At 49.5% G+C, this 24,205-nt stretch overlaps 1 protein-coding gene and 1 long non-coding RNA gene across 14 annotated transcripts in view; one reads left to right on the top strand and one right to left on the bottom strand.

Moving 5' to 3' along the window:
• The window catches only part of WT1 (WT1 transcription factor), a 93,887-nt gene that overhangs the window by 27,723 nt on the left and 41,959 nt on the right, over nt 1-24,205 (top strand). For 6 of the 12 annotated variants that reach the window (XM_084521268.1, XM_084521270.1, XM_084521271.1 and 3 more), the window contains exon 1: nt 21,398-22,142. In XM_084521268.1, the coding sequence (XP_084377394.1) occupies nt 21,752-22,142 (391 nt within the window). In that variant the 5' untranslated portion in view covers nt 21,398-21,751. Of the gene's footprint in view, nt 1-17,054; nt 17,071-19,661; nt 20,015-20,142; nt 20,350-20,806; nt 21,102-21,397; nt 22,143-24,205 lie in introns of those variants that run through there. The other 6 variants (XM_084521273.1, XM_084521274.1, XM_084521265.1 and 3 more) reach the window with 5 other exon arrangements.
• On the bottom strand, nt 361-24,195 carry LOC311437691. 2 transcript variants are annotated; one of them, XR_014693646.1, is made up of 2 exons: nt 23,438-24,195; nt 361-1,584 (listed from the first exon to the last, which is right to left on the bottom strand). It is a non-coding gene; the product is annotated as an uncharacterized lncRNA (long non-coding RNA). The 2 variants fall into 2 exon arrangements; XR_014693647.1 differs by lacking the exon at nt 23,438-24,195 and adding an exon at nt 11,947-11,999.

Consider the following 24,205-nt stretch of genomic DNA (forward strand, 5'->3'; position numbering starts at 1 on the left):
GGACAGCAGTGGGACAGCGGGTAGCTGATGTGCACTGCTTCCTGCTAGTGTTGAGGCAGAGGGTCAGCATGTTGGGCTGAAGGGACAAAGAAACTTCATATTTATGAAAGAGGATTTAGAGCAGGACTGAATGCAACACGGTGGCTACAGGCTGCATTCAGCTGTTGACATTCAGCACAGAATAAGGACCAAAATCCTGGGGTCTTTCAGCTGTAGGATAGCATCCAGTGACTCCTGGCTCATGTTCAGGCAGTTGCTACTGTGTGCATAAGTCAGTGTTGTCGACGGAGCTGTAGAATTTAGCTTTGTATCTGGTATCTTCTACCGATACTCTTCTTGAAATGATTCGTAAAACTAGAGTAAGGGTATGTTAAAGTATTTTATTGTACCTGTCATATTTTTCCCGTTAAGCAGATAAGAAATGTCATTCTTTTCAAATTAAAAGAGCTGGAGACAGAAAAAGAAGTCTATATTCTAGTGCACTGCACAGTCAGCCACAGAATTGTATTTTTCATTTACATTGTTTAAGCTGCAGAGAAACACATATTTATCTAAAGTAAGGTAATTTTATAGATCTATAAAACCTGCATTTTCTCTCATGTTCCTCTCCCTACAATGTTAGACATTCAGGAAAAAAAAAAAACTAAAACTGTAAAATACATCTTCAAATGCTGCAGAAGGCTGAGCACAGCTTTTACTGCATACCTCTGCAATTAGAACTAATTTACTGTCCTGTGAGGTGGGGGGAAGTCTGCAAGGTACTTTTTGGATAAATATACCTCAGTAAGAGAAGCATAGCTGCTCTGCAAAAGTTATCTGCTTGTATTCAGCAAGTGTCAGGGTCATTCTTACAGCTACATACCGCAGAGCATTAATTAATGGGGCTGCAGCTGGTGGTACCACTTTGGCTGCTTCAGCCCAGCCTCTCATTCCATATTTCTCAGGTTCGTATGACCAGTCTTGGACCACATCCCATCACTTTTTCCCCCCAAAGTACAAAAAGTACTTAAGTCTCTACTGGAAAACTGCCAGGCTTTCATAAAAAGAACAGAGCTGTTGTTTCTTTGCTATTTTTATCTTCTCTGCCAGAAAAGACACCATGTTGTATTGGCAGCTGTATATTTAAAATTGCCTTTTATGTTGAGCTTCTCAGACCAAACCTCAGGCTTTCTACAACCAGTGGATGTCCAGCATGTTGCAGACTGTAAAGATGCCCTGTAAATCTTGGGAGACTGGATTACTTTATGCAATGATTCCCTGCAGTGCTCAGAGTTTCCTAAACATCAGGAGGCACACTAGTTTGAAGAAGAGTTGGTAGGGCAGGTGTAAAGAAAAGAGCATGTGAATCTGGTAAAGAGCTGGCTCCACTCATGATACCTTTGGCAGCAGGAGGATGCACATGTGACTGGATTTGGGTTGACTGCAAAATTTCCAGACCTCACTGGAAGCAGGATCTCATGGTCTGAGGAACTGGGCTGGGTGCAGAGCGGTCCCGTCTTCCTGTGGTTTGTGAGAAGGAGCATCCTGCCATGAAAGCCTAGTCACTTCATCGCCACTGTGTGGGCTTTTATTCCTCGGGAGTTCCTGAGACACAAAGAGAAAGGAATGAGTCTGCCCTCATCACTTTAGGTCCCTTTGGCCATTCAATTTGAATTTAAAGGAGTTTGACTTTTAGGAGAAAAAACAAAGCCATAAGGAAATGAAACTCAGAAGGAAAACAAAATCCCTTTCCCTCTTTCCTGTCTCATGACCGAAGTATGGCCAACCACCATCGCTGGCCCACGTACAGTGATGGGATGCTGTCTGCCATCTGGAGAAGGTCATGGAGCTAGAGGTGAGGTGGAGTGAATGGGAAGTAAAACTTCCAGCTAATATTCCAGCTATCCAACAGGGAAGGGACCATAATGCTGAACGTCCCTATAAGAGGCTTTCTGGTTCAGCATGCAGAACTGCTGCGGAGGATTACACTAGTAATTCCTGAACAACATTAAACCTCCTTGAAAGTAGTTTTAGCATATACAGTTGTCGTTATCAATCATCGTATCAAAGTGAACCAGCGTAGCTCAATGTGTCAGACCCATGCTTCAGCAAGCTGTATGTACTGGGATTAAGAAATGGGACATGAAGTGGCATGCAGCAATTTTTACTTTCCCCAGTGTGGTAATTTTACGTGTTTATACTGATTCTTCTTGTGTCCCACTTTGTGCCTTTTTTCTTTTCTTTGGATGATTATACAACATTTATAGCCCGTGAAAGACAAATGGTTTTGCCATAAATATAGCAGATCTTTTTAAACGAACAAGTTCACCGTCAGAAGCATTTAAAATCAAAACTTTAAGCAAACTGCAACATTCCAAAATACTTACTTTATCAACACTTTTCATTCTCACGAATTATCATTTAAGATAATACTTTGGACTACGAGAGGTAAGATTTCATTGCCAAAATACCCTCTGTTTCTATAAGGGCTCACTCTTGTGTGTAGCTTTGAATGAATGAATAATATGACTAGCCCCTTCTGTAACTGCTACAGGCCTAGTTTGGGATGTGCAAAAGAACTTGCCAGGTTATGACTTTCTGCAGGTTATTATTGATGTAGGTAAGGTCTTCAGCCCCAAACCACCTTGGAAATAACTGTATTTAACTGTACGGTACCCCCGTGGTTTTATTCTGCTTAAAAAGAAAACTGTATTATTCCTATTCAAAAAACAAAACAGTCAAAGTTAATGTTCCCAGGCATTTGCCAACAGCCCGCTCCCTATACAACAATATTTTCAGAGACCTTTTGGATCCCCCAGAACCATAGGTTTAAACCATGCCATCCAGGTGTTGTTTTAAGGCTCACTACTATAGATGTACCTTCTCGATTCAAACACCTGAACGTTGCCTCTGCCAGCCAGTTTGTGCATGCAAATGGAGCGGCGGCCTTGGCTGCAGTGAGCTCTCAGGCAGGTCACAGGATTTTTCACAGAGGCATGCCAGAAGCAGACTCTCCAGTTGAGCTTTTGATAAGGAGGTGTAAGACTGGCAGATTAGGAGGTGGAAGAATGGAATTTACGCCCTGGAATATATTTCTACTGTTATTTACAAATATGTTCCTTAGTGTCATTTAAATACCTATCTGCACACACAGTGAAATGTTCAAAAAACAAGACCAACAGTCACTGGAATAGAGATGGGACGGAGATGGAACTTCTTACGTGCTGCTTTACATCTTTTACTGGGAGCACACTGTAAGGAAGCAGATTTTCCAGCTCTTACCTACATGCAGAGCGCACACCGGGGCATTTTCATTCATATGCTCCGTGCTCCACAAAATGTGGTCCTCAGAGTTGAGATCTCTTTGGTCAGTCTAACCCAGCTAATGCAACACCCTGGGCAGCCTGCCTTCCCTGCTCACAAGCGCCGAGAGAAGCGGTACTTGAGGGAGCTTGCAGGCTTCATGCTTGACTGAGCAATAATTTATGGCTTTTGACTGAGGTCATTGCTTGGCACACAGGGATGACCAGTTTGATGGATTAAGGACTCGAGCAACTCAAGGGCCTTTAACATTTGTAACCAATCATAATCTGGCTGGCAATGACCACAACAACAACAACAAAAAGAGACATATTCTTGTTTGGAACTATTTTAAACTAGTTTGGCTTAATTTTCTTCTTGGAGACCTGTGGCTGCCATTAGATACTCTTTGATTTGGTTCCAAGGATGGGTCAAAGTCACATTTTTCTCTGATAAACCTATTTTGGTTCCCTCATTGATGTATGCTGCTGAAAGCTGCACGTTTCTTTTCTGTCTGCTATTACATTACCACATCAAGGAGAGCTGGAGGGGCCAGCTCTCCAGAGCAGGAAAGAGGGAATTTCATGGTGTCAGTGAGAGCACAGGCACTGCGTTTCTTCACTATCTGCTGGAGCAGCAGGTCCCAGTTATCAGCACCTCAGACATCACCAGTTCATTTACACCTGCACAGCGTGGATAAGGCAGAATGTTTCGGTACAGGCATTAGTAAGGTTTGCTCTGCTGAAAAAGAGGGTGTGGTGAACCCTTAGAGAAAATACGTTTTCCTAGATTGAGGCGTGGTTGTACATTGTCGCCCCTGCACTGCCGAGCAGTTGGTAGTGCTGGTCTGTGAAACGTGGACCTGCTCTCCCCCCGGAGGGTCTGTGCAGACAGCGCCTCCCCACTTCCATAAAACACACCTTTGGAAGAGATGTTCTTGGTTTTAGCATTTGGTATCTCTTGGAGATGCCCTGGATCCCTCCCTCTCGGTAATGTCCCTTTATTTGTCTCATTGTTTTATTTGGATCTTAGAATACTTTGTAATATTTGTATTATTGCATATTGCAGAACTTCCCCCTAGGCAGGGCTGTGGGAGAGAAGCTCTGGTTACGGGAAACTGAATGCACTGTTCAGATCTTTAGAAAGTGAAGACAGTTCAGGAATAAAATAATCATCCTAACTGCAATGCTCTGCAAGGCTGATACCAATGTCAGTGACAAAGTGCTGCTAAGTGACTTTATCATTGAATCTCTTGATGCAAAGAGGTGCTTTGAACGCTGGCTTTTCTATGTTAGAAGTTTCTTGCTGTGTTACGTGGCTAAGAAGGAGATATTTTTCTTTTGTGTTGTGTAGGCAGCTCAAACAACAGCAGTAAGAAATAATAGTTATAATAATACTTAGAATAAAAGAATAATTACTCAGTTCTTATACAGCACTTTTCATCCACAGTAGTGAAGAGGCATCTCTTGCACGGGAAAGTCCCGCTTTATTAGGGCAGTCTTGTTTTGAAGGTGATGATTTTTTTTTCTATGGTACTTCACAATCCCAGAAACTTACATAGAGGATATTGGTATGTTTTGGAGGGGTTAATTTTCTCTGCTTCATTTTAAGTAACTAAAATACGGAATGAAAATAAATTTCCCAGAACAGGGTCCTCTCCTTATTTGTTTTGTTGTTGTTTTATTCTGCGACAGTGCCTTGGAGCCACAGCGCTGGCTCCATCCCCAGCAACAGGTGCTGTATAAATGTAGGAAAAGGTGGTCCTTGCTTCAAAAAGAGAGAAAATATTTCTGTGGCATGCAGAGGAACACAGATACCAGGAGGGCTGTTGTTTCCCTTAGAGTAGCTCCTGAGCAAGAACTCAGTAGCATTGGGAACTTGCACAATGAACGCATTCTTTCCTGAGAAGATCCTCTAGCTCAGAAATGTTTGTGCAATGCTCCTGAGCTAAAATCTGTGCTGGGAGCATCAGCATGTGCCTTCAGCGCTTTTGGGCTCAAACACGTCCACGTCATAGAGCTAAGAACTGTCCTCCCATAGTATCCGAGATTGTGATGTTCATCGTACGAAGCACACGTCCTCCTTTTTACGTGTGGAGGTAGGAACTGAGCCCTGTGTGACTACGGTCATACAATAAGTCACTGGAAGAGCTGGGACTAGGACCTACTGCCTTGTAACCCAGTCACCTCTGCCTTGTTCACAGAAGGGTGGGGATGAAATGAGTTGTCTTCAGACTGCCAAAAATGTCAGCAGACATCCAGAGATCTCCAAACCTAAAGTGTCTCCAACGCCTTCTTATGAGTCCAGGGCCTCTTCCCCTCTGCACAGCTGCCAAAACCTCTAGCTTCCTTTCACTGACAGATTCACCAGTGCAGCTGTGTATTTTCAATGAGCAGCACAAGGAAAATTTTGGGGTGGAATATAATTAAATTTTTAAAACCCACAGGAAAGTTTCTGGTTCGTACATGTTAGTCACTGAAGTTCAATTAAAGCTTTATTTCTGGAGACATTACCTGATGCTACCACAGATGATGCGGAGGTGGTAACCAGTGAGTTAAAGTTGAACCAGGAAGAAAACTAAGGTGACACTCGTGGAAGGGTTTGTGTCAGAAGCTGGTTAGGTCTCAAGAACCTCTGGTTGGTTACTATCGCTGCGCAGGGAGCCATGGCAGCGTTCCTTTCCGGGAAGAACAGCAATAATCATCCTGCATTGTAAGTGACAGCTACTGATCTGATAGACACTAGAATTCATTCAGGAGTGGACGGTACTCTAAGCAGAGCTGGTGTCACAGGACTTGGCACATGGCAAAAAATGAAAGCAGAGAATAAAACCGAGTCTCTCTTTGTAAGGCGATGTATTCTAGAGTGGCCTGTGCACTCTTATATCATCAGTTTTTGACAGAGCAAAGAATTGATATATAGCTCACAAACACATCTGTCTGGAGTGGTTTCTGTCAGTTGGGCTTTTTTGTCCTGGCCTTCTTTTGAGTATGTCACAGGACAACTTTTTATGGGGTCCTTTATAGGAAATGAAAGAGAATCGGTTTACATCCTGCTTAGAAAAAATGACCTCAAACAACTTCTTCAAAGTTCATCACGTTTCCCTAAGCACGAGTAAAAGCCCAGATAGTTAAATCGATCCCAACTAATTCAACATTTAGTAAACTCTGTTCTTAGTCACACGTTCTACTATTCCCAAGCAGAATAAAAGGATGGTTTATAGGGGATGACAGTGCAGATGAAAAGAAGCAGTAAATATCCTCCTTTGGAAGGATATAAGCTCTTCTCTGGAGCATTTAGAAAAACTAGATGTTGCTGCACTTCTAGACTGATGTCATTATGCATCTTTTCCTTCCCTCCTCAGTGCTCTCAGTTCAGTTCAGCTGGCTGAGATAGATCACATCTTCTCCCTGCACAAGCCTCCACAAGTGACTGGAAGCAGGACCTGAAAAGCCAGCAAAGGAAGGTTTTGCAAGCCTTATATGTGCGAATAAGTCCTTTTTCTAGGTTTCTTGGCTGAACTGAAAAACTGAGAAACAAATTGTTCTGGGACAGTGTAATGAATGAATCCTGGCTTCCTGGATCCGAATCCTTGCTGCTGAGCTCTTTGCCCACTCCTCTAACCCCTGCTCCTTACATCTCTTGTGATTCCCTCCCCTCCCACTACCTTCCTTTCCCTTACTGCTCCCCAGGTAAGGGCTGGGCAATGGCAGCACACGTTGTAGGCAGTCCTGAGTTGCGACTAGCCAGGGTGGAGCCAAACAATACAAATAGCTGCCGTGCTCACACTGCACTGCTTCTTTCAGCGGAGGCACTAGTTAAAGTCCCTTTGTTTCTGTTGGGCTGCCAATTTTCCTCAAGCTTGTGTGCACTTAGCATTGCTGGTGATGTCACGTCTCTGCAGAGTTTGTCTGAGACAGATCTGAGGTTGAGAATTTATCTGAGACAGATGGACTGGCAATGCGACCACAAAAGCCATCTTCCCTAATGCAACTTGCCTTCAAATGCTTTGCTTGAACAAAGATAAAATATATTTTTTTTGCTTTCCAAGACTTGTTAACTGCTTGTGGAGAACTAAACAAATAGGTATGTGAAATGATACTTTAAATGTTTTAGTACTTTTCTGGCAGTTTATGCCTGTTTTGTTTTTTTTAAAGTAGCAGTGGATTTATTTCTTTGCCAAGCATGGCAAAGCTAGTCCTGCCTAGTTTATGTTGACCTCACAGAGTTTTTGCAATTGCGATGCTATTCCTTTGATACCCCTCTCTTTTCCATCTGCATTTGGCACACAGCCCAAATGTTCTGTCTTGGTGGATGAAATGTGTATCTTTGAGATTTTGTTGACTTCTTAAAAGTTTATAGTATTAGTCCAAAAGTGGTTTTCTCCTCACCTTAGCATGGTTTCAGGTGTACGGCTATAAGATAGCTTTAATTTTAATACAAAACATCAAAAATCGTAAGAGCAATGGCTAAGTACACATAGAGCATTAAGAAACCATAATCTTTTGAAATGATAAGTCGTAGGGTGCCATTTCCTTAAACAAAGATCATGATTCAGTTTGGGCTCTTTTCTTGACAGATAGACATGAACACCAGGATGGAGTCTTCTGGCATGTATTGCCCTGTCACAGTTCATAGTAAAGGCATTTTATTTTCTTGGTGAGCATAGCAGCCATCAACATTAATAGGTTGTGCATCCTCATCAGAAGGAGGCACAAGTCTTAAATGCATAAATATCTCATTCACTAGATCCAGTTTCTCTGAAATTCATCTTCCGTTTCCTAACTCTTCCTAAAATTATAACTAGCACTTTGTAGCGTGTTGTAAAAGATGATGTGACCTTGGTGTGCGGAGACATGATGTGATTAGGGTTTCTTTTCTGACCAAGGGGTTTATTACTATTACTATACTGTTTTCTAGAAAACACAGCAATAAAAAGGTAACTACAGGAGGCTAACAACACTATCCTAATCTGTCTGTCTTTAGATTAAGATGAGTTGTTCAATCCATAAAAGTGATGCAACTGTCAAAAGTGATCAGTAACTCTGAGAATAAATGTGTGGAAATTCAGGCCACTGTTCCTTAGTACCAGCTGTTAAGTTGTAAAGAATTGATATTTTCTAATAATCAGTTTTCTGCTGCTGCCATTCTGTATTTGTAGTGCTGAAGCACCTAGGAACCCTGGTGGCAGACAGTACCATACTGTCCTACGCACTGTATAAACACAGAACAGAGATGAGATTCCTGCCTTTAAGGATTATGAATTCCCATAAAGTGAAATTAGTGCTTTGAAGAACATCAGTAATGACATTATCAGCTATTAATCTGTTCAGTAAATTACGTCTTCTTTTCATGTCTTTATTTCCACATCTCGCTCAGAAGCATTGTCCTCCTGCGTATAACTATTATTTTTTGTCCTTCTGTAACTCATTTAATTCACTATGTGAAATATACTAAGAGAAGCTTTACTTGCATTGAACTCTGTGATCACTCCATGCTACAGGTGAGCTTTAGTGCATTATTCTTTGCAACATGGGAGCTGGAGAGATGATTAAGACAGGGAAGAAATGCTCACTATACTGCAGGGAAAATATAAATGCCTCAGAACATGGGAGACAGCAAGAAAGAGGTAGATTAATAAGTATTCAAATCCAGTCTTGGTGGTATCACAAGTGTTGTTATCACACTGCTGGCTGCTTGATGTCTGGTAAAAATTGTTCACAGGGTAGTTGTTCACAGGAATAGTCAAAGTTGATGCTAATGGCCAAATTCGTTGCCATGGCTATGCAGAACAACCATCTCCTGTGCCCCCTGGCCAGGAATCAGGCATAACACAAAGGTAGCTAATTTACTGCTTTGAATAGAAATAGGTTGAATAGAAAGCTTTGGTCAGCAAGGGTACTAACCCATTTCCAGTCATTAAGCATCCCCATGCAGAGAAGTGCTGTTATGGCTGTTAAAGCACATGCACAGTTACGTGTGTACTTTCTTGATTACAGATACCAAGCTCATTCGAGCTTTCTGTTCAGAAATTTGGCAAAGAAGAGACAATGTTGTTTGCAATGGAAATGAAACGGATCATTTCTATGCATCCTTTGTCCACCTTTGTGAATGCATAGAGGGTGTCTGCTTGGGAAAATGCATGGCATTTTTGTCTATCTGTTCAGCTCTGCCAGTGGCGGTGAAATTCCAGAAGGAAAACACCAGAGAGCGTTTTGGTGTGGCACTGTCCTGTCCAGCCAAGGAAAGGCCAAACACTCATCTGCTTGTTGCCACTGTGCTGCTAATCATGAATGGAGCTGGTGATAAGAATTTGGTGGGTGTGCCACAGCGCTGGGCGAGCTGGGCTGCTACTTCTAAAGGAAGGAGAGTGGGAGGGAAAAGAAACACCAGAACACATATGGAAAGCCAGAGCAACTGATGAGAAGCAGGTGAGCTGGCCGGTGAGCTCACTGGGAAGGGCAGAGGACCACTGTCCTTTAGGGAGGTTGTCTTCTTCTCCCAGCTATAGTGACAGTCCCGGCATCTCCAGTTCCTCCACTGGCTGCAAGGGCAACTCTGGTAGGCACAAAGGAAAGGGAGGAACTGGGATAATTTTGATGTTTTGGATAGGCCACTTGCCTTGGCAACATCCTTTTGGGCCTGTGCCTCGAGGGAGCTGTACACAGCCGCTGGTGCTCACAGCAGTTAAGCAGACAGCAGAAAGCTGTGCACCCAGTTCACAAGTTCAAAACTGACTCTGTCACCTGGCAGCAGTGTATATTCTGTCTGCAAACTACACAAAATCCGTTCTTAATGAACTTTTTCAGTTGTAAAAGCCATTTAAATGACATATGACTTTCAAAACAAAGTATCCAACAGGACCTATATATCTCTCCCCACTCCTATGTTTGCTTTTCCTGCTTCGGCATGTGACATTAATGTCTGTCATTGCACATCTCAACCTTTGTAGCTTCCTCACGGGGAACACAGATGAGAGTGTTTAAGCTTTGTACTTTGGCATTGCTGGCATGTTTTGTTCATCACAAGCATTTTCAATGATACTAATGATATTCAGCAAGCTGTGGAGGAAGAATCAAGGATAGAATCCAAAATAGCCTTGGTGATCTGAATTGCTCTCTGAATGAACTCTGAGATGTTTAAATTAAGATACAGCACCCAGTCTTTCCATTTGTACTGGAAGTGAGACCGTTTGCAGTTATCATTTGAGAAAAATATAATGTCAAAACAAGTTTTTGGTTTTGTCCAGAGAGGGTATGACTATTGATAAAAAATGTGTTCTATTTCTTTCCAATTTATTGAGGTATATTCATTTCCAAGACCAAAAGTGCTGTCTTTTTATTTTTACGGTCTTTGTTTGAACTAAGATCCACATTCATTGTTACTGAGCTTTAATAATCTAAGGGTCACTTGAAGGGCTTTTGTTTGAGAGACCTTTCAAGCCAAGCCAAGGCAGCAGTTTAGAGAATGTTTCTTGTTTGTAGACAAAAATATATTAAAACAACCAAGGGAGCTATTACTCTTCCACATAATTATTTTTAATGTCTCATTGGACATGTATGAAATGCCTTTCAGTTCCTGTGGGAGAATTACTTTTTTGTTTTTACTTTTTGCAGCATGGCTTTTGTTAAAGTTCTATGCTGCTTTTCCACTGAGCAGCGTTCACCCCAAAAGACTTTATAAACAGGAACAGTATCTCTAGGAATATCCTTCCAATATAACCCACAAGGTACTTAAAGATTTGTCAGTTGTCCCAGGGCCCGGTACTTTGCATACCTACTGCCACCTATTTTTTTCTGGACATAATCAGGAAAGAACATGAGCCTAGTTCATGGTGGGAGCAGCCCTCGAACAGCTGAGAGTCCAGGACCACATTAGGTGAGGCAGAGCCCGAAGCCACCCCGGCTGCTGTTCAAGGTAGGGGAGAGGGGAGAAGGGCTAAGACCCCTTCACTGCTGTTCCTCTGGTAAACGCATGCCAGGTAATTGAAGCAACTTTGCATCCTTGGCATGAAAATTATCTGCAAGTGTGCTGTTGTGTAGCATTTTCCAGTTACCTAGGAAAGACTGAAAAGGAATGCATCCTTCTCTTTTATAACAAGAATAAACTGGGGGAGGAGAACAAATACAGAAATTGGACGAATAGGGAATGAATAGCACTAGGGAAATTCAGGAACCACCCTGTGGGAACACATTTCTTATACAAATATTTGGGCTTTGCTTGGGACATGCATGTTGTATGCCACTTTGCTGCATGTAGGTGCAGGTTAGCAGCTAGGTGCAGGTGCCTCACTTAGACATTTCCTTCCTATTGAGTGTTCACAATCCCTTAAATCTGCTGGTTGCCTGAGATGCCCTTTCCATTTTGAAAGATGCCCAGATACTTCTTGCTCAGGAGTTCCCTCAGGTCACACAGCAGTTGCCTTGGCTCTGTGGCCATCTTGCTTCTCCCAGGCACAGTGAGAGTTTCACTGACCCCAAATGGATCATGCTGTTAGACTGCATCTAGCACATGCTTTGGGCAAGGCCCCAGAAGGCTTGAGGGCATGCTCTAAACCTGAAACCTGACATGGGTTAAAAAAGGAGTTACAGTTTATCTGTGCGTGTTGCACACAAGTCATTTAACGTGTTGCAGTGCATGCAGCAGAACCAGGAACCTGCCTCTTACCCCTTTCATCAGGGCTGATGTGTCTTCTGTCAATTTACCTGTCTCTTCTGTTGTAAAAGGAAAATCAAGCCCTGAGTTTGGGAGTGATAACGTAGCTCTGTCAGTCTGGGTGCCTTTCACAAACGTACACCACTATCAGTGTCTTGTCATAAAGCTGATAAAGCTTAGCAAAAATGGGAGAATATATAAAAGGTATCTTGATAACTGGTCTCCCTGACTGGACTTAAACCCAGTTTCAAATATATAGTGCTCCCAGGTTTTGACGAGATAAACTACCATGTTCACCACCTTCAGATGACTAAATTTGAAGTCTTTCAACCTCTGAGCTTAAAGCATAATTTGTAGTATGCTCTGGTTTGTAGAACGACCTTGCCTTATTTGTGGATAAGAACCACACGTTTCTGGCAGTGAAAGGCTGTGGAAGCCTTTGCTTCAAAGTGACGTGATAATAGAAGGAAAATCCTGTAATTGCTTAACTCCGTGATCTGTGTGTTCTGATGCTCTATGCATGAGTAGCTCAAAAATAAGTGATTTAATTGGGCAAAAAGTTGTCTTTACATGAACTTCACTATCTTGGAACTTGTGTCTCAAGAATCTGTTACAAGATTATAAGGATAATATGCAGTCTCTTACTGCTGGCACAGTGAGGGAAAGCTTATAAAATATTTTGTACATAAAGATTGCTACAAATCTGTGCTTAATGACACATTCCTTGAGACAGGGACCATAAAGCAGATCAGAGAATTTTTTGAAGACTCCATTAGTTGATGGCTGCCTGTAAATTGATCATGCAATGTCACCCAGAGTTCCCTATCCTGATTTGACAACTTTATGGCTTTGGTTTCTCACTCAATTATTCAAGGTGTTTTAGTCATTGGGTTGGGTTTTTTTTTGCAGCCTTATGTTTAGAGATTGCCAAATATAGTTATCTGCAGAATATTTTGTTCAACGTGGAGTGAGTGCCTCTATTCTGGAGAGATGCTGTTGGATAGAGCTCAGAGGAGGACAGCAGGAAAAATGAAAAGGACTAAATACGTGCAGCCTCAATAAGCGATAGGAAAAGCTGGGATGAAAGGACATAATGGTCTATATGGGACTGAACTATGTAAGCATGAGAGAGAGAAGAATTATGTCGCGCTTGGCAGGAGGATGTAATGAGTAATAGATGGAATGATGAAGGGGAAATAAAATTGGCTGAATGAAGAAAAGCTTCCTGACCACGAGATCTTGTTTGATTACTGAAGTTTCCCAGGGGACTTCTGTGATTTGGGAAAAGTTATACAAGACTATTCAAAGGCTCGCAGTGCTTCACGAAGCATAGCTCTGTAGTCACCTAATAACTTGGCATCCAGGACAGGATAGTGCTTCCCATCTTTTCCCTGTGTTTAAGGTTCTTTGGATTCTTTGCATTTGCTGGGCAGTTCTCATCCCTTGTGCACTGGCTGGCCTGTGGCTTCTCTTTTGGTTAAGGTTACCAACTAATATTACAGTTCATAAAGAAAACCTACCTCCTGTGAACTTGTGCATGCAGATGTGTGTACTGTGGCTGTGGGAATGATCCTGTGCCTTTGATGCGAAGTGCAGGAGATGACAAGGTTAGATGCAGCTGTCTGAAGGGACATGATCTCTGGAGATGCACTAGGTGGCAATTGCATATGCCCTTATGTACGTACTCATAAATCTGGGCCCAAACCTTCGCAATACCTGGGTGGATATTATTGATAGATGGCGTTGGAGTGGAGCGTATTGGAAGTATGAAATATTCTGAAACCCTGATTTGACTGGAGAGTTGTTTATGTTTAAACAGAGACTAGTATTACAAGTAAAATTATTCAAGAACTTACACAACTTACTCAAGAGCTTTCACTCCCTGATGAAGAATATGTAGCTATTAAAGGGTGTTCACGTCACCCATAGATAGAATTATTTCAGTACAGATCTGGTGTCTTGGATAAGGCTGGCTCCAACAGTTCCTCTGAGAGGAGTTTATTTGATGAAAAATTAAGCGTGTTTTTAGCTGATATCCAACCAATTTGCTGAACTTATTTTGAATTCTGCCCAAAGGTTTTTGGAGTAACTTGATAACTGAGAATCCATTTGGATTTGAACTGTGAAGAGGCAAGCATGTAAAACAAAAGAAACCCAGAGGTAGAGAAGACCACATGGCCTCCACGAACTGGGAAGCTCAGTTAATTGAGTTAGAAAAAAGGGCTGACGGACTGTTAGATATCCTGGTAGATATCTTCTGGTTGGCCTTTCACTACCCTCCTTGTATTCTAACAGCTGCTCAAAGCAGTAGAAGACATCTCCTCAAATAAATGTACGTAGAGATTGCAAAGGATGCTGCTGCTCAGGGTGAAGCAATGAGAGAAATATTGCTAAGAACTCAGTTTTGAAACTTTACACAATCTAACATCTGCTCTGCTCCCAAGAGCTAAGTGGTTGGAAATGTGGAAGCCCTGAGTTTTGAAACAAATCACACAAAAATGTTAGGTTTTCATGTAAGTTAATCCACTAATAAATCAAAAAAAAAAAAATCTTATTATAGGTACACTCCTTTGAATTATCTTCTTATTTGAATGTAATATGTATTATCTCATGGGGGCACGATTAACTCTGTATCAATAGGTGCATAACTTGTGCGTTCTGAGATATATCTAATGTCTACCAAAGAAAAAATAAATAAATCATTTAGATCTGGAACAGTGATCACAATGGAAGTTTCATTTGCAAAGGATTTATGGAGACTTGAAGTCAGTATTATGTTTTGAATAAATGCACCATTGACTTGTATCAGATTTCCATAGGCTTTATCTTGTTTTTTTCTAAGCAACTGCTCATAAACTTTTTAAGTATCTTGATTAGCTTGATGGTGCTACTTGCAAATCTGTCCGTACAGCTATTAATCTAAGACAGTGCAATCTGTAGAAAGGAATCACACTCATTTAGCTGTTCCTTTCACTGATTCATTTAAAAATCATAAATAACAAGTTAACAGGGTTTCTTTGTGTCTTATTGTGTTTCTTTCTTTTCAACTAACATGTTAAATATTTCAAGAGAGGTTTGTTAAGACATCACAAAAACAGGTCTTAGTTCCGATGTGTAATTCATCGAACACTGTTCGATGTAGGAAGGAAAAACAAGGAAGTCGTAGACATGAGCAATTTAAGAGTCTGTGACTCGATGGCTATGGCACTCTTTGTGATTTTAGTTCCTGTGTCATAACAGTACTCAGGTGAATTTAGGGGAATCAAAAATCCATAAATCTGAAGGGAAAGGAATCTCCCATGTCTCACAAAAAAAAAAGAAAATTGACTTCTAAAGTTCAGCACATGGGCTCCCTCCCTCCTCTCCTTCCTACCTGCACCTCTCCTGGCAAGGTTCCTCTCTAACTGTTCCTGCATCAGTCTCAGCATGAGTTCTGCAAGACCAGTCTGGGTCCCAGTGAGGTCAGCAGAGGCTGCTGCTGAACAATGAAGGTCACAAGCATGGAAATAGCCAAGTCCTGCAGTGGTATGCAGATGACAACTGTACAGGCACCTGCACAGCCCAGTTGGGTTGTACTCAGTCCTGTAGGGAACACCAGGCCTTCTGCCATGGCTTGCAGCAGGTCTCTCCTGGATTGAGGCACTGGAGTGCCGGAGTTGACCGTTCACCCCTGCAGTCAGACCAGACACCGCATGCAGCAGTGTCATACACAAGGGAGGGAATGGCTGCAAAGCTTTGGTCTTAACAAAAAATACATTGAATGAGAAGCCTCGAAATAAAGGACTGGGAAAATTGCTGTTTTGGTTGGGGACACGCTTCTCCTGCCTGTTGCTTCCAGATGAGATTTTTTTCCAGATAAGAAAAAAAAAAAAAAGAGCTTATTTGCTTTTTTGTATGTTGCTGCAATCCAGATGTATCAGTACGTGCAGTCCAGAGAGAGAAAAGAGAGGTGTACCATTATGTATCTGCGGTTAAGTGAAGGGCTGGGTATGCTCAGTTAGGAACGAAGCTAAAGGGCTGTGCCTTGGCTCCATGGCAAGCAGCTGTGAAGGAGCCTCCCTGACGGGGCTTGGAGCAGGGGCTCAGCGCCTTGCAGCTGCTCTCCAGCTCCAGCACGTACTGCCACCCCCTCACACATCGCATCACTGGCTGATCGCACAGAGCTGTGCTGTGTAGTGCAACAAGCGGATGAGTTGCTTTGCTTACTAAAGGTCTCACGGCGCTCCACAGATACGGCTAGAGCCCCATGGTGTTCTGGCAAAATCACCATCACCTGCTCTATTTCTCCAGAGGATGCAGAAAGCATTGACTAGAACCCAGGAGCTTTTGTTCCTTGTCTGCTTTAGGCATCAGGCACATTATCTTCACTGCTTCTCTTTTGCAGTCCCTGGACATCCACAGGATGACATGGGATGATATCCAAAGAGGATATGCTCGTCTTTCCCCGCTGCATGGTGCAAGGTGTTACACCCTGATGGACTGCAGTCCTTAAGCCCTGATTTCAGTGGAACCATTCTTGCCCTAAAGCACACTCAGTCAGGTGCTTATGTAGATGAATTCCTCTGAAGTCTGTAGGATTAGAACAAAATCCCGTCAAGAGGATTGAGATCCTCAGCTGAAGTAAAACAGAATAGCCTCACTGGAGCACCACTTGTTTCCCACTGAAGAGGGCTGTTTGAAAGGGTATCTCTGTGCATGGGTGCTGCAAAAAAAAAAGGGGGCTTTGCAGGACAAAAGTGAGATTTGGACTTTGCTTTGTTATGGTGTAGTTGTTCAACAGTGATGTTGAAACGTAATAAACACGAAAGCATGCATGGTTAGTGGTTAGCAAAACATGGTCCTGTGAAGTCTACTGGAGAAACTGGTAAGGAGCCACCATGTTCTGCATCCACCCTGTAACGCCCGGCAGGCGGGGGACCTGTGGCTGCTGGTGGTGTCAGCTACAAACAGCCTTCGCTTAGCCGTGAGCTCCAGAAAGGCTGCGCTGTGTGCGTGGGCACAGCAGCTTCACTTCGCTTGGCTCTTCCCCACCACTTCTCAATCTTTAAATGCCTGTTCTACATTTCAGGTATGCACCTGTATTTAAAGCCAGTATTGCGGGAGGCTGAGAATTGTTAGGATCTGTGCACATAGCAGGTATTGTTTCTGATTCTTCTTCTATATTACGACATTTAGAGTTAAGAAAGCCTTTATAGTGGGATTGGCATTCTACAACCAGGGAGAAATTAATTCCTTCGATCTCAGTCACCTTCATCTGTATAATGTGCTAAGTTTTGGAGTATTTTTTGTTCATTCCCTCCAAAATTAATAATTTTAATGCCTTCGGAGCTAATAGAGATAATGCAAAGACCTGAGCGTATTATCTAGCCCCTAGCGGCGCTCTCCGAGGGAGCCTCGGGCCCCGCTCCGCGGTGCCGGGGCGCTCCGCAGGTGCGGGGTCAGGCCCGGCCCGGCCCGGCTCAGCTCGGCTCGGCTTGGCTCATCAACTGCACGTGCTCGGGGCTAATGCGGAACAAATTGAGACACATCCCCTCCGTAATTAGTTCCAGCGCTGCAAAGATTGACGGTAAAATAATGGCCCGAGCCCCGGCCACCCGCCGGCACCGGCTCTCCGGGCCGGCGGCGGGACCCGTAGCGGGACACCCGCCCGCGGGGGGCGCTGCGAGACGGCTCCGGGCGGCGCGGGGGCGGCCCCTTCCCTTCCTTGTCCTGTCCTGCCCGGCCCCGCTCCGCTTCTTCCCTCCGCGCATCGGCGGAGCCGCCTTGCTGCCCCACGGGGGGAGGCGAGCGGGGCCGGGCGGCGTGCCACTGCCCCTCCGCCCCGGCGGGGCAAGCTCCCTGCTCCCCCGGTGCCCGGAGCCCCCGGAGCCCCCGAGGGGCGCAGGATCGGGCCCGCGGTGCCGGGTTCCTGCCCCTCTCCCCCAGCCCCTCTGCGCTCCTGGAGATGGTCCGCAGCTTTGTTTCTGCTGCTCTTGGCACTTAAATAATCAAACTCTGATCGGCTCCCTGAGTGAAAGGAGACAGATCCCCCTGTGTGCCGAGAGCGGCTGGAACAGGGTTGGAAGCGCTGGGGATTTATCTCTGTTTAAGCCAGTCTCCCCCAGCTTCTCACCGCGAGGGGATCGGTTATGGAGGTCAGCAAAGCGCAGCGAGAATTCCCGGCCCGCTAAGCGCTTAGGGCGGCTGGGAGCTGCTTCAGCGGCGCTCAGCCCCCAGCAGGTTCCCCAGCCCGGGTTCCCGGGGATGGAGTGGGGCTCCCCGCAGAATAATCCTCGCCCAAGATATACCTGTTGTTTGCTCTCATAGCGTCGGCCTTCCAGCACGGTCGAAGATGGACCGTTTGTCCGGAATTCCCATAGCTATGGAGTAGCTTGACAAATAACTCCCCCCCGATTGCTGCCCGGCAGAGATTTGGATCGGGTCGAGTTTGAAGGGGAAAGAGCGTAAAGTTCCTGCCCGCCTAGGTCGGCAGCCGGCAGAGCAGCCGCTGCTGCCCGGCGCTGCCCTCTCCCCGCTCCGTGCTTCGGCTTTGGCACCGAGGCCGGGCTGGGGACGAGCGGGAGTCCGGCTGCGGGGTGATTCACGCCAGAGGGAGACTGGGATCGGGGTCGGCGCCTCCGGGAGGACACGGGCGATGTCCCCCGGCCTGCCAGGGCGCCTCGGAGGGCACCGGCTGCCCCCGGGACCTGCCGCCGCCAGCGCTGCTGGCACGGGCTGCTGGCACGGGCCGCCGGTGCGTGGCTCCGGCTGGAAAAGTGCCCCTGCTCTGCAATGGGGCGGAGGTGTTATCCCTCCCCGGTGCGGGATGCAAGGAACTGGCTGCGGGAAGCGGCCCCGGCCGTTTGCCTAAAGCCTCCTGCCCTGCCCGGGGTAGGAGGGTCCGCGCTCCCCTTCTCGGGGTGCTCCGCTCCGCTCTGCCGAGGCTGGCCCGGCACATCCCCGGGGCTTGCTCGCCCGTGCCGGGCCGCTCCGTGCCTCGGCAGGCTGCCGTGCCCCTGCAGGAGGCAGGTGCCGGTGCCCGGCGCTGTGCCCGGCCGAGCTGGCGACCCCCGAGCCCCCCGGCCGTGCCCTGCTTTCCCCGCTCTCGCTGCGGGCTCTGCCGGGAGCCGCGGGGAGGGAGGATGCGCTGATGGCCAGGGGCGCTTTTTGTTTCTGCGCTTGGCTGTCTCCTCTGGGGAATGAGAAAAAGGCGACGATGTGGAAGGACTTCGGCTGCTCTTCTTCCTAGGTGGAAGAACGCAGTCCTAAGCGATGGAGAAAGCGTTGTTCCTTCCCTTCCCGGGAGATTTAGCAAGCTAGGTGATTTCAAGAAAAGAGAAAAGCGCGCTAGCTAGAAAAATGTTCTGCTGCGGGAAGGACTTTCTGTTTGTGCTAAGTCTAGTTTTCACGTGAAATAAAATACTCTGCTTAGATTGACCAAAGACTCGTGTGTATGCATGTGTGTGTGTGTGCATGTACTTCGTCGATTTTAGAGCCGGCGGATAACGGGATGCCGCTTCTGCACCTTGCCCCCGTCCCCCGGGGGAGCCCGCGGGTGCGGGGAGGGCAGAACAGACGCGGGGGGCGGCAGGGCGAGCGAAGGGGAGCGCACTGCCCGCCCTACGTGTGGGGTACAGCTACCGACCCCCTTCCGAGGTTGTTTTAGTTGCGTGCGTACTCGTAAAAAGCAGCGGAGCCTGTAAACTTAGACAGTCTTTAATATTGGCACGGATAATCTCCAAATCTTTCGCTGTTCTATTACACGCGAATTCCTGTAACAACAAGGTTTATTGACACATCAAAACGGGTGATTTAAAAGCAATTTGTCCGAAGACGGTTTGTGAAAATTAAAACCGTTTCACCCATAACGAAACCCGACGGTTTTGGCTAAGCAGTTTAAAGAGAAAATGAAATGGCACTTGGTTCCTCTAATAACGGGCCGTCTTAATTTATTCTGTTGCAGCTTTTACCGCCTGAATTTTAAGACGTCGTTTCAAGGTCGGCGATGCTCTGTGACAACCTTTAGCACCGCGGGGGAAAGGGAAGGTCGCGGCGTAAACCGCCACCGGCAAGACAGCGGGCGCAATCCGTGCAGCGGCAGGTAAAGGCTCCGCGCCTCGGGGCTGAGCTTCAGCCTCCCCCTGGAGCCGCGGCAGGGACATTTGGGGGCCGGGGGCGGGGGCTGCGAGCCGCCGGCTGGGCGCTGGGCGATCCTCGGGCCCCGCAGCGGGCAGCGCCGGGAGCGGCACGGCCCGGGGCGCGCTGCTGCTGCTCCTCCTCCGCACGCTCCGCTTTGCGAGCGCGCTGCATCGAAATGCAGCCCCGAGGAGCTGCCCCACGCGTGCTCCTAGGAGCTAACGCTTCCCCCAGCGCGGCTGATTATTAATTAGCTGTTTCGAAGGGAGGAGAAGGGCGGAATCCCTCGTCCCGCGTTTGGTAAGAGCGGCTCACCGCGGGGGCGGCGGTGGGCCCGCGACTGCCTCGGGTACCGGGACTTGCCCGGCCGAGGTGGGCACAGCGGCGTCCCGCGGGGGCTGCCTGCCTCGGCAGCCGCTCGGGGTGAGGGGAACGATCGTGGTCCCCCCGGCTGCCGGGGCCGTCCCAAAATCTGCCGTGCTTTATGGGGGGTGATGGATAAGGTGCCGTCGGGGGCTCTCCCAGCACCGCGGCCGGGATGCGTGCTGTGCAGCTGCTGTCCAGGAGGCTGGGGAGCGAAGGGGGAGTCCGGGTCTTCCCAGGAGCAGTGCCAGGTGAATTCCCCCAAAAGCACGGTAGTTGTGGCGCTGCGACCCCCCCTACACACACACCTCCCCACCTGGCCAGCCGCTCCCTTCCCTCTCTCGCAGGGCAGCTTGGAGGGGCCAGCCCGGGGCGTGTTTCGGAGCGGGGCCGGGCGGCCAGCCCGCAGCAGCTCGGGGAGGCGCGGAGTCCTCCCCCAGGGGGAGAGGCACCTGGAAAGACACTTTCCCCTCGCTGGGTCCGCCCGGCCCGGGCTGGGTCACTTCCCCTCGATCCTGCAAGGGCGGCGGCTTCTCCACGCGGTCCCCGGGGCCCGCGACCCCGCCGCCCTCGGGAGTCCCCCGGGCCACGCAGGGAGCTGGCAGGGGAAGTCGTCCAGCACGTACTTACTGGCCACCTGGATCCCTCTAACAGTCTCGCCAAGTCTCCTAAAGCGAAGGGATGTTAGGGTGAGATTTAGTGGCGCTTGCACCGGAGGAAGGGTGGGAGTGATGTGTAGGGGAGATATATTCTCCCCCGGTAACCTCTCCCCCTCCGTCCCCAGCTCTCGCGGCCCCCTCCCCCCCGTGCCTGGCCTGGCTCGGTGCAGCGGAGCGGGCTGTGGGCAGCCCCTCGGCGGAGGTTGTGTGAATGGAGGATCGGCGTGGCTGACTCCTCCTCCCCGGCAGCCGCCTCTATTTGAGCTTTGCAAAGTTGAGGGCGAGCAGGCATCCGAGGTGAGGCGTGCGAGGCGGCTGTGCCCCCCCAGCCCCCCCCCCAAGCACGCGTACGGACAGACGGCCGGGCAGACGGACGGACACGCGGCCGGGCGGACACACAGCCACGCACGCACGCCGACCGCCCTGCGCTGCGAGCGGGCGCGACCCCGGAGGCGATCCTGGAGAACAACCTCGCCCTGTCGCTGCTGCCGGCTCCCGCAGGGCTGGACCCGGGGAGCTGCGTCGCGGAGCAAACCTCCCCCAAAGGGCTGAGCTCGCCCGCCTGGTGCCTGCAGCCGGAGCCGGCCTCCGGCTTGGCAGGCAGGGGCCAGGTGTCCTGGAACAAGTGCGGCCCGGCGGGAGACTGGCTGCCCGGCGGCAGGCAGAAGGTCTGCGAGCAGATGGGGTCCGACGTCCGAGACCTCAACGCGCTGCTGCCCTCCGTGCCCTCCCTGCCGGGCAACAGCAACTGCACCATGCCGGTGAGCAGCGCGGCGCAGTGGGCTCCCGTCCTGGACTTCCCCCCGGGGGCCTCCTACGGCTCGCTGGGGCCGCACTCCTTCATCAAGCAGGAGCCGAGCTGGAACGGGTCGGACCCGCACGAGGAGCAGTACCTGAGCGCTTTCACCGTCCACTTCTCCGGCCAGTTCACGGGCACGGCCGGGGCTTGCCGCTACGGGCCCTTCGGCGCCCCGCCGCCCAGCCAGCCGCCCTCCAGCCAGGCTAGGATGTTCCCCAACGGGCCCTACCTGCCCAACTGCTTGGAGAGCCAGCAAGCCATCCGCAACCAGGGTAAGGGCAGCGCTGCCGGGGGCCACGGCCTCGGGGGCCGTCCCCGGGGGCACCCGCGTAGCCTCGCTGGATGCGAACACCGAGCCCGGGCCCGGGTCGGCCGAACCGGCCCTGCCCGCCACCTCCCCGCCTGGCCCCGGGGAGCCGCGGGAGCCCCGAGCCGCTTCCCCGCACGCTCCCCAGGCTTCGCTGGGCCGAGGCCGGCGTATCCCGAAGTGGACACGGGTCCCCCGACAGATGCCGGCGGGAGGGCCGGGGGAGCCGTGCCCCGAGGCCGCGGCCCTCGGCCGTTCGTCTGCCTCTTGCCGGATTGACCTCGGGAGCGCCGAGTCCTCCCCAGGCCGGAGCTGCGCACGCAGGGGCGGCTTTTGGTTTCTTTTCAGCATCTCAGCTGTGCGGCGCCGCGCACCCCGCGCTGCCAAACTCGCGTGGGCTGCGGGGCCGGCTCGGGGCAGCTCCTCAGGAGGGACGGGGCTTATCGGCCACCTTTCCTTCCCCCCGCTGCTGGTGCTACCGTGCCGAGGGAGGCAGAGCCCGCAGAGCTTCGGGCCGTGCTCCCCGCTGCTCCCGCCGGCCCCGGAGCTGCGCGTCGTGGAGCTCCGGCCCCGCACTGCCCGGCCCGGGGCCGTGGGGCCGGGCCGAGGAGGGTGGCCCCGGCGGGATCCGGTGGCTTCGGGCTGTCCCCTTGCGCCCTGGCGGCCGGGGAGCGAGGGAGGAGGCCGAGGCCAGGCGGGAGCTCCGAGCGGCCCGGGGGGACGTTTACATCAAAGGGGAATCTCGGTGCCGCTGCCCCGGCCCTGCTGCCCCCGGCCCCTGCCCCTGCCGTCGCCGAGCTGCGGGGCTGCGGCGTCGGAGAAGGCGGAGCGGAGCGGAGCGGGGCGGCAGGGCCGCAGCCCGGCCGGCAGAGATGCGCAGCATCCCCGGGACCCGCAGGAGGCTCGGCCGCGCCGGGCGGGCGGCGAGTCCCGGGAGTGCCGTGCGGCGGTGCCAGCAGGGCTGGAAGTCGCGCGGAGCATCCTTTTGGTTTTGGTTTAGAGATCTGAAAGGATTTTAGAGGGCTTTTAAGCGCCGCGCAGAAGTAGCGACCAGGAGGGCGAGGGGATTAAAGCCGGCCCGTTTTTAAGCACCCCGAAGGGAAGCGGAGCGTCTAACGCGCAAGACCGAGCAGGGCCGAGTGCGGGCAGCCCCCGCAGCCCCCAGCCCGCAACCTCCCTGGGACAGCGGCAGCCTGCGGGCTGCGGTCGCGCCCCGTTACGCAGGTGCGTGTGCCCGCGGAGCCGTGCCGGCGGCGGTACCTGGCTGCAGGGAGCTGCTCGCACCTCCCGGCCCGGCTCCCGTGCTCCGGAGTCCTGCGGGAGCCCCGGGGAAGGCGCGTCCCGGGGAGCGGGCGCTGCGGGGCGGCTGCCTCCCTCCGCTCGCCGCGGGGCAGCGCCGGGGCTCGGCCACCGCCACTGCAGCCACATGCGGCCGGCTCCTCAGCAAGAAGGAATTCGGCAAAGGGTGTATGCTTTTTATTATTATTATTATTTTCCCTTGGTTGTTTTTATTTTTTTTTTTTTTCCGGGGATGGATGAAATGTTCTTGCTTTCGCTCTCCTCAAGGTTGAACTCTTGGTTTTCTAGCCGGTTCTTCCGACCGTGGGAAAGACGTTACCTTGGCTCTGCGATGACACTTCTGCCAAGTCTGGGGTGCGGTGTGGGGGTAGGGAGCCGAGGCTTTGAAACCTCTGCCCAATTTTCCTCTTCTCGTTCGCCTGTCTCTTTCATCCAGCTGGGCTCCTCCAACAACTGGATTCCTCCAGCGGGCCCCGTTCTCCAACAGATGTACAACTTTCAATTATTTTCAGCACATTTTAATCAGGCCCGGCTCTGATAACGCCCTAATTAAAGAGACCTCGCTATCGGCAGCTCGGTTCAGAACTCAACTTTCTTATCACATTCCTGAAGCTTTGGGTCAGGCAACACCGGAAAATGCGGCCAAAACATCGGACTGCTCCGAGCTGAGTTTTGAAGGTCACCAAAAGTCTGCGCCGGGCCAAAAGTAGCGTAGAAAGTGTCAGTGTT

The sequence above is a fragment of the Aythya ferina genome (genome assembly GCF_964211825.1).
Source record: "Aythya ferina genome assembly, chromosome: 5".
NCBI classification, from domain to species: Eukaryota; Metazoa; Chordata; class Aves; order Anseriformes; family Anatidae; genus Aythya; species Aythya ferina.